This window comes from Oncorhynchus gorbuscha, linkage group LG23 (genome assembly GCF_021184085.1).
Source record: "Oncorhynchus gorbuscha isolate QuinsamMale2020 ecotype Even-year linkage group LG23, OgorEven_v1.0, whole genome shotgun sequence".
NCBI classification, from domain to species: Eukaryota; Metazoa; Chordata; class Actinopteri; order Salmoniformes; family Salmonidae; genus Oncorhynchus; species Oncorhynchus gorbuscha.
In genome coordinates, this window is record NC_060195.1 from 60,902,539 (window position 1) to 60,912,538 (window position 10,000).

At 49.6% G+C, this 10,000-nt stretch overlaps 1 protein-coding gene across 2 annotated transcripts in view; it reads left to right on the forward strand.

Annotated features, from left to right (window-relative positions):
• The window catches only part of LOC124011621 (unconventional myosin-X-like), an 81,662-nt gene that overhangs the window by 41,732 nt on the left and 29,930 nt on the right, over window positions 1–10,000 (forward strand). For both annotated transcript variants that reach the window (XM_046325071.1, XM_046325072.1), the window contains exons 3-4: window positions 7,015–7,173; window positions 9,772–9,959. In XM_046325071.1, the coding sequence (XP_046181027.1) occupies window positions 7,015–7,173; window positions 9,772–9,959 (347 nt within the window). The remainder of the gene's footprint in view (window positions 1–7,014; window positions 7,174–9,771; window positions 9,960–10,000) is intronic.

Consider the following 10,000-nt stretch of genomic DNA (forward strand, 5'->3'; position numbering starts at 1 on the left):
GAGAGAGATGTGGGGATGACAGAGAGATATGGAGAGAGATGTGGGGATGACAGAGATATGTGGGGAGGACAGAGAGATGTGGAGAGAGATATGGGGAGGACAGAGAGATGTGGAGAGAGATATGGGGAGGACAGAGAGATATGGAGAGAGATGTGGGGATGACAGAGAGATATGGAGAGAGATGAGGGGATGACAGAGAGATATGGAGAGAGATGTGGGGATGACAGAGAGATATGGAGAGAGATGTGGGGATGACAGAGAGATATGGAGAGAGATGTGGGGATGACAGAGATATGTGGGGAGGACAGAGATATGGGGAGGACAGAGAGATGTGGAGAGAGATGTGGGGATGACAGAGAGATATGGAGAGAGATGTGGGGAGGACTGAAGGGTATGGGTGTGTGTGTGTGTGCGTGTGCGTGTGCGTGTGCGTGTGTGTGTGTGTGTGTGTGTGTGTGTGTGTGTGTGTGTGTGTGTGTGTGTGTGTGTGTGTGTGTGTGTGTGTGTGTGTGTGTGTGTGTGTGTGTGTGTGTGTGTGTGTGTGTGTGTGGCCGTGCTGTTCTCTATGGCTTGTATATAGAGTGTGAATAGATAAATAGATTTGGGACATGGAAAGTCACAGCCGTACACTTAACGTAAGTACCATGTGTCAGGACCTCCACTGAGGAACTAATTACCTGTGTGTGTGTGTGTGTGTGTGTGTGTGTGTGTGCGTGCGTGCGTGCGTGCGTGCGTGCGTGCGTGCGTGCGTGCATGCGTTTGTGTGTGTGTTTGTGCGTAACTTTGTGTCTACAGATGTTGGATCTTAATTTGAGCCAGTTTCACATAGCAGGAAAATAATCCTTCAGCAACAGGAAACGGAACATAGATTAACCAACACTGGAGAATTAGGAGTACATACAGTGCCTTGCGAAAGTATTCGGCCCCCTTGAACTTTGCGACCTTTTGCCACATTTCAGGCTTCAAACATAAAGATATAAAACTGTATTTTTTTGTGAAGAATCAACAACAAGTGGGACACAATCATGAAGTGGAACGACATTTATTGGATATTTTTTTTTAAATTAACAAAGCAAAACCTGAAAAATTGGGCGTGCAAAATTATTCAGCCCCTTTACTTTCAGTGCAGCAAACTCTCTTCAGAAGTTCAGTGAGGATCTCTGAATGATCCAATGTTGACCTAAATGACTAATGATGATCAATACAATCCACCTGTGTGTAATCAAGTCTCCGTATAAATGCACCTGCACTGTGATAGTCTCAGAGGTCCGTTAAAAGTGCAGAGAGCATCATGAAGAACAAGGAACACACCAGGCAGGTCCGAGATAATGTTGTGAAGAAGTTTAAAGCCGGATTTGGATACAAAAATATTTCCCAAGCTTTAAACATCCCAAGGAGCACTGTGCAAGCGATAATATTGAAATGGAAGGAGTATCAGACCACTGCAAATCTACCAAGACCTGGCCGTCCCTCTAAACTTTCAGCTCATACAAGGAGAAGACTGATCAGAGATGCAGCCAAGAGGCCCATGATCACTCTGGATGAACTGCAGAGATCTACAGCTGAGGTGGGAGACTGTGTCCATAGGACAACAATCAGTCGTATATTGCACAAATCTGGCCTTAATGGAAGAGTGGCAAGAAGAAAGCCATTTTTTAAAGATATCCATAAAAAGTGTTGTTTAAAGTTTGCCACAAGCCACCTGGGAGACACACCAAACATGTGGAAGAAGGTGCTCTGGTCAGATGAAACCAAAATTGAACTTTTTGGCAACAATGCAAAACGTTATGTTTGGCGTAAAAGCAACACAGCTCATCACCCTGAACACACCATCCCCACTGTCAAACATGGTGGTGGCAGCATCATGGTTTGGGCCTGCTTTTCTTCAGCAGGGACAGGGAAGATGGTTAAAATTGATGGGAAGATGGATAGAGCCAAATACATTTACATTACATTTACATTTAAGTCATTTAGCAGACGCTCTTATCCAGAGCGACTTACAAATTGGTGCATTCACCTTATGACATCCAGTGGAACAGCCACTTTACAATAGTGCATCTAAATATTTTAAGGGGGGGGGGGGTGAGAAGGATTACTTTATCCTATCCTAAGTATTCCTTAAAGAGGTGGGGTTTCAGGTGTCTCCGGAAGGTGGTGATTGACTCCGCTGTCCTGGGCCGTGAGGGAGTTTGTTCCACCATTGGGGAGCCAGAGCAGCAACAGTTTTGACTGGGCTGAGCGGGAACTGTACTTCCTCAGTGGTAGGGAGGCGAGCAGGCCAGAGGTGGATGAACGCAGTGCCCTTATTTGGGTGTAGGGCCTGATCAGAGCCTGGAGGTACTGAGGTGCCGTTCCCTCACAGCTCCGTAGGCAAGCACCATGGTCTTGTAGCGGATGGCTTCAACTGGAAGCCAGTGGAGAGAGCGGAGGAGCGGGGTGACGTGAGAGAACTTGGGAAGGTTGAACACTAGACGGGCTGCGGCGTTCTGGATGAGTTGTAGGGGTTTAATGGCACAGGCAGGGAGCCCAGCCAACAAATACAGGACCATTCTGGAAGAAAACCTGATGGAGTCTGCAAAAGACCTGAGACTGGGACGGAGATTTGTCTTCCAACAAGAAAATGATCCAAAACATAAAGCAAAATCTACAATGGAATGGTTCAAAAATAAACATATCCAGGTGTTAGAATGGCCAAGTCAAAGTCCAGACCTGAATCCAATCGAGAATCTGTGGAAAGAACTGAAAACTGCTGTTCACAAATGCTCTCCATCCAACCTCACTGAGCTCGAGCTGTTTTGCAAGGGGGAATGGGAAAAAATTTCAGTCTCTCGGTGTGCAAAACTGATAGAGACATACCCCAAGCGACTTACAGCTGTAATCGCAGCAAAAGGTGGCGCTACAAAGTATTAACTTAAGGGGGCTGAATAATTTTGCACGCCCAATTTTCCAGTTTTTGATTTGTTAAAAAAGTTTGAAATATCCAATAAATGTCGTTCCACTTCATGATTGTGTCCCACTTGTTGTTGATTCTTCACAAAAAAATACAGTGTTATATATTGATGTTTGAAGCCTGGAATGTGGCAAAAGGTCGCAAAGTTCAAGGGGGCCGAATACTTTCGCAAGGCACTGTATCTGGTCTCTCTTACACACACACACACACACACACACACACACACACACACACACACACACACACACACACACACACACACACACACACACACACACACACACACACACACACACACACACACACACACACACACACACACACACAAAACACACACACACACACACACACACTCAGGATGTGGCTGTGCCCTATGACTGCATCCACCTCAGACTGGACAATGTACAATCCCCTTATAAAACCAGGCAGTCGGGTCAAATACCAACCAGACGTCTGGGAACAGACTGAGTTGACATATGAACATCCTGGGATTCTATAGGACTCTACTTCAGTTGTCAGATGAGACGTCAGCCATCAGTGGAATGAATGAAGGAGCTTTTCATGGAAATAACATGTCAATCATGTACTGTTACCGCATTATACTGCATTATACTGCATTGTACTTCATTGTACTGCATTATACTGCATTGTACTTCATTGTACTTCATTGTACTGTGCAGTGGCTATACTGATATCAGGGTCAGTCTCCGCTTGGACTCCTAACCTCCTCCTCTCCTCCTCCTCTCCTTCATGACCACTGTTAGATGAAAGGACTGGTAGGTGTACATGGCCTACCAGACCAGGCATCATGGAGAAAAGGATCTCACCTCCTCCTCTCCTCCTCCTCTCCTTCATGACCACTGTTAGATGAAAGGACTGGTAGGTGTACATGGCCTACCAGACCAGGCATCATGGAGAAAAGGATCTCACCTCCTCTCCTCCTCTCCTCTCCTTCAGGACCACTGTTAGATGAAAGGACTGGTAGGTGTACATGGCCTACCAGACCAGGCATCATGGAGAAAAGATCTCTCTCTCTCCCTCCTTTGATCTCTCCTTCTTTTCCTCTCCCTCGTTCGACTGGGCTCCCTTCCCCTCTTGTCCCCTTCTCTCCAGTTGCCATGGAAACTGATGACATAGATGTGGGGGCTCGGCTCTTCCACATGCAGAAGGACCGAGAGATGGAGAGAGAGAGATAGATAGAGAGAGAGAGAGATAGAGAGAGAGAGAGCGATTACACTACATGACCAAAAGTATGTGGACACCTGCTCATCTCATTCTGAAATCACGGGCATTAATATTAATATGGAGTTGGTCCCCCTGATGTTGGGCGATGAGGCCTGGCTTGCAGTCGCCATTCCAATTCAGCCCAAATGTGTTTGATGGGGTTGAGGTCAGCACTCTGTACAGGCCAGTCAAGTTTTTCCACATCGATCTCGACAAACCATTTCTGTATGGACCTCGCTTTGTGCATTGTCATGCTGGAACAGGAAAGGGGGATACCTAGTCAGTTGTACAACTGAATGCCTTCAACTGAAATGTGTCTTCCACATTTAACCCAACCCCTCTGAATCAGAGAGGTGCAGGGGGCTGCCTTAATCCACATCCACGACGCCCGGGGAACAGTGGGGTAACTGCCTTGTTCAGGGGCAGAATGACAGCTCGGGGATTCGATCCAGCAACCTTTTGGTTACTGGCCCAACACTCTAACCACTAGGCTACTTGCCGAGGGCCTTCCCCAAACTGTTGGCACAAAGTTGGGAAGCACAGAATTGTCTAGAATGTCATTGTATGCTGTAGCGTTAAGATTTCCCTTCACTGGAACGAAGGAGCCTGAACCATGAAAAACAGCCCCTCATCTGTCAGACTGCCAGATGGTGAAGCGTGATTCATCACTCCAGAGAACGCGTTTCCACTGCTCCAGAGTCCAATGGCGGCGAGCTTTACACCACTTCAGCCGACACTTGGCATTGGGCATTGTGATCTTAGGCTTGTGTGCGGCTGCTCGGCCATGGAAACCCATTTCATGACGCTCCTGACGAACAGTTCTTGTGCCGACGGCCGTCTTGTGCTCTGGGCGGTCCCGTTCTGTGAGCTTGTGCGGCCTACCACTTTGCGGCTAAGCCGTTGTTGCTCCTCGACGTTTCTACCTCACAATAACAGCACTTACAGTTGACCGGGGCAGCTCTAGCAGGGTAGACATTTGACAAACTGACCTCTTGGAAAGATGGCATCCTATGACGGTGCCATGTTGAAAGTCACTGAGCTCTTCAGTAAGGCCATTCTACTGCCAATGTTAAGTCTGTGTGTTCAATTTTATACATATTTCAGAAACAGGAGTGGCTGAAATAGACAAATCCACTCATTTGAGAGGTTGTCCATATACTTGTGTATTTATAGTGTAGATGAAATGAGATGAGTTGATTAGTGACAGATGTCATGGCAGGGTACAGAGCAGGTCAAAGAAGGAGAAGTGAATGAGCGGGTGTAGAATGTCTGTCGAAGGAGCCGCAGGGGGACGGAGGTATTTGTTGCGTCATAATGGCCCTGAAAAGAGAATCTGTGCTAAGTACTATGAGCCAACGCAACAACAATACACTAGTGGAAGGGCCTTAGCAACACACCCTCAATACACTAGTGGAAGGGCCTTAGCAACACACCCTCAATACACTAGTGGAAGGGCCTTAGCAACACACCCTCAATACACTAGTGGAAGGGCCTTAGCAACACACCCCCAATACACTAGTGGAAGGGCCTTAGCAACACACTCTCAATACACTAGTGGAAGGGCCTTAGCAACACACCCTCAATACACTAGTGGAAGGGCCTTAGCAACACACCCCCAATACACTAGTGGAAGGGCCTTAGCAACACACCCTCAATACACTAGTGGAAGGGCCTTAGCAACACACCCTCAATACACTAGTGGAAGGGCCTTAGCAACACACCCTCAATACACTAGTGGAAGGGCCTTAGCAACACACCCTCAATACACTAGTGGAAGGGCCTTAGCAACACACCCTCAATACACTAGTGGAAGGGCCTTAGCAACACACCCTCAATACACTAGTGGAAGGGCCTTAGCAACACACCCTCAATACACTAGTGGAAGGGCCTTAGCAACACACCTCAATACACTAGTGGAATAGCAACACACACACTAGTGGAAGGGCCTTAGCAACACACCCTCAATACACCAGTGGAAGGGCCTTAGCAACACACCCTCAATACACTAGTGGAAGGGCCTTAGCAACACACCCTCAATACACCAGTGGAAGGGCCTTAGCAACACACCCTCAATACACTAGTGGAAGGGCCTTAGCAACACACCCTCAATACACTAGTGGAAGGGCCTTAGCAACACACCCTCAATACACCAGTGGAAGGGCCTTAGCAACACACCCTCAATACACTAGTGGAAGGGCCTTAGCAACACACCCTCAATATACCAGTGGTGCTCATTTCCTGTTCAAGGAATTGCAAGAACTGAAAATACCTCTCTTTCTCGATTCATGAATTGGAATTTAATTGAAATGAGACTAAATGTCATTGACTCCAACTGTGCATTATTTACCTTTGCATTGCATCTCTAATATGTATCTCTTTCTCTCCACCCCCCTCTCCACTCCCCCTCTCTCTCCACTCCCCCTCTCTCTCCACTCCCCCTCTCTCTCCACTCCCCCTCTCTCTCCACTCCCCCTCTCTCTCCACTCCCCCTCTCTCTCCACTCCCCCTCTTTCTCCACTCCCCCCCTCTCTCCACTCCCCCCTCTCTCTCCACTCCCCCTCTCTCTCCACTCCCCCTCTCTCTCCACTCCCCCTCTCTCTCCACTCCCCCTCTCTCTCCACTCCCCCTCTCTCTCCACTCCCCCTCTCTCTCCACTCCCCCTCTCTCTCCACTCCCCCCTTTCTCCCTCCCCCTCTCTCTCCACTCCCCCTCTCTCTCCACTCCCCCTCTCTCTCCACTCCCCCTCTCTCTCCACTCCCCCTCTCTCTCCACTCCCCCCTCTCTCTCCACTCCCCCTCTCTCTCCACTCCCCCCTCTCTGCCCCCCCCCATCCTCTCTAGGCGTTGTATCTCCAGCAGGCTGAGGTGACTAGAGAGAGAGTGTACGCTATGCATCAGTCCAGTATAGATGGGGTTGAGGACATGTCCACTCTGGCAGAACTACACGAAGCTGCCATCATGCACAACCTCTACCAGCGCTACCAGAAGGACAGCATCTATGTAAGTCACACACTAACACACACACACACACACATGCGTGTGCTATACAATGAATGCCTCCCCTCCTCTTCCGGTAATCTCCTTGCTAAAGGCTTTTGACAGGAAACACAAATCAACTTATATCATCTCTTCTTCTGTCCGTCTGAGCGTCTGTGTGTGTGTGTGTGTGTGTGTGTGTGTGTGTGTGTGTGTGTGTGTGTGCGTGCGTGCGTGCGTGCGTGCGTGCGTGCGTGCGTGCGTGCGTGTGTGTGTGTCTGGGGAGGTGGTCTATAAATTACACACTCTTGCAGTAATGTAGGGCAAAAGGTGACGTCAAAGCACAACACATGGTTACTAGCTAAGTAGTTCACATCTGCTTTACTGGCACCCAGCCTCAGCCCTACTACCCATAATCCACCTCTCCACAGTGGTATACAACATTACTGTGTTATCCCCTAAATAGGGGAAAGATTTGAAATCATTAATCGACAGAATCATGAATTGACAGGCAGACAGACAGAGAACATAGAAGGAAACATGGCTTAAAGGACACAGAGACACACAGAGGGACCTAATGTAGATGAGGGGACACACTGTGTGTGTCTGTGTGAGACAGGGGGCACGGCGGATGACCTTATCGAGATGATGAGGAGGGATTTCCTTGAAGCTGATCGTATTAGTTCACCCGGTGTGCTGGTCAGGTTTCTGTGTCAGTGTGTGTGTGTGTGTGTGTGTGTGTGTGTGTGTGTGTGTGTGTGTGTGTGTGTGTGTGTGTGTGTGTGTGTGTGTGTGTGTGTGTGTGTGTGTGTGTGTGTGTGTGTGTGTGTGTGTGTACACGCGCATGTGTGTGTGTGTCAGAGAATATGCGGAGCACAGAATATGATCCGATGTGAGGCTTGCTGACTTGATGTGTCAGCTGAACATAAGGGAAGTAAACAAGGACAACTGCTATTTTCTAATATTCCAAAATGGCTGCCCTCCTGTCTCCGCTCTCCAGCTCTGTTCTCTCCTCTCTCCGCTCCAGCTCTGTTCTCTCCTCTCTCCGCTCTCCAGCTCTGTTCTCTCCTCTCTCCAGCTCTGTTCTCTCCTCTCTCCGCTCTCCAGCTCTGTTCTCTCCTCTCTCCGCTCTCCAACTCTCTCCAGCTCTGTTCTCTCCGCTCTGTGTTCTCCTCTCTCCGCTCTCCAGCTCTGTTCTCTCCTCTCTCCGCTCTCCAGCTCTGTTCTCTCCGCTCTCCAGCTCTGTTCTCTCTCTCCGCTCTCCAGCTCTGTTCTCTCCTCTCCTCTCTCCTCTCTCCGCTCTCCAGCTCTGTTCTCTCCTCTCTCCGCTCTCCAGCTCTGTTCTCTCCTCTCTCCTCTCTCCAGCTCTGTTCTCTCCTCTCTCCGCTCTCCAGCTCTGTTCTCTCCTCTCTCCGCTCTCCAGCTCTGTTCTCTCCGCTCTCCAGCTCTGTTCTCTCCTCTCTCCTCTCTCCGCTCTCCAGCTCTGTTCTCTCCGCTCTCCAGCTCTGTTCTCTCCTCTCTCCGCTCTCCAGCTCTGTTCTCTCCTCTCTCCGCTCTCCAGCTCTGTTCTCTCCTCTCTCCGCTCTCCAGCTCTGTTCTCTCCTCTCTCCGCTCTCCAGCTCTGTTCTCTCCTCTCTCCGCTCTCCAGCTCTGTTCTCTCCTCTCTCCACTCTCCAGCTCTGTTCTCTCCGCACTCCAGCTTTGTTCTCTCCTCTCTCCGCACTCCAGCTTTGTTCTCTCCTCTCTCCGCTCTCCAACTCTGTTCTCTCCTCTCGCCACTCTCCAGCTCTGTTCTCTCCTCTCTCCGCTCTCCAGCTCTGTTCTCTCCTCTCTCCTCTCTCGGCTCTCCAGCTCTGTTCTCTCCTCTCTCCAGCTCTGTTCTCTCCTCTCTCCAGCTCTGTTCTCTCCTCTCTCCGCTCTCCAGCTCTGTTCTCTCCTCTCTCCGCTCTCCAACTCTGTTCTCTCCACTCTCCACTCTCCAACTCTGTTCTCTCCTCTCTCCAGTTCTGTTCTCTCCGCTCTCCAGCTCTGTTCTCTCCTCTCTCCGCTCTCCAGCTCTGTTCTCTCCTCTCTCCTCTCTCCGCTCTCCAGCTCTGTTCTCTCCTCTCTCCACTCTCCAGCTCTCCTCTCTCCTCTCTCCGCTCTCCAGCTCTGTTCTCTCCTCCGCTCTCCAGCTCTGTTCTCTCCTCTCTCTCCTCTCCGCTCCAGCTCCTCTCTCCGCTCTCCAGCTCTGTTCTCTCCTCTCTCCGCTCTCCAGCTCTGTTCTCTCCTCTCTCCACTCTCCAGCTCTGTTCTCTCCGCTCTCCAGCTCTGTTCTCTCCTCTCTCCGCTCTCCAGCTCTGTTCTCTCCTCTCTCCGCTCTCCAGCTCTGTTCTCTCCTCTCTCCAGCTCTGTTCTCTCCTCTCTCCGCTCTCCAGCTCTGTTCTCTCCGCTCTCCAGCTCTGTTCTCTCCTCTCTCCAGCTCTGTTCTCTCCTCTCTCCGCTCTCCAGCTCTGTTCTCTCCTCTCTCCTCTCTACTCTCTTTAGCTCTGTTCTCTCCTCTGTCTGTGTTTCTCTGAGTAATATATAGTAAATTTTATCCTGATGCTGGATACAACTAGTGTGTGTGTGTGTGTGTCTCAGACCAACATAGGCAGTATCCTGGCAGCGGTGAACCCTTATAAACAGATCCCAGGCATGTATGACCTAGATAGAGTTGAGCTGTACAGTCGACACCACATCGGAGAACTCCCGCCCCATATCTTCGCTGTAGCCAATGAGTGTTACCGCTGCATCTGGAAACGACACGACAGCCAATGCGTCCTCATCAGGTGAGATTTGATTGGTCGAGTATGAAGTTGTTGTTTAGACC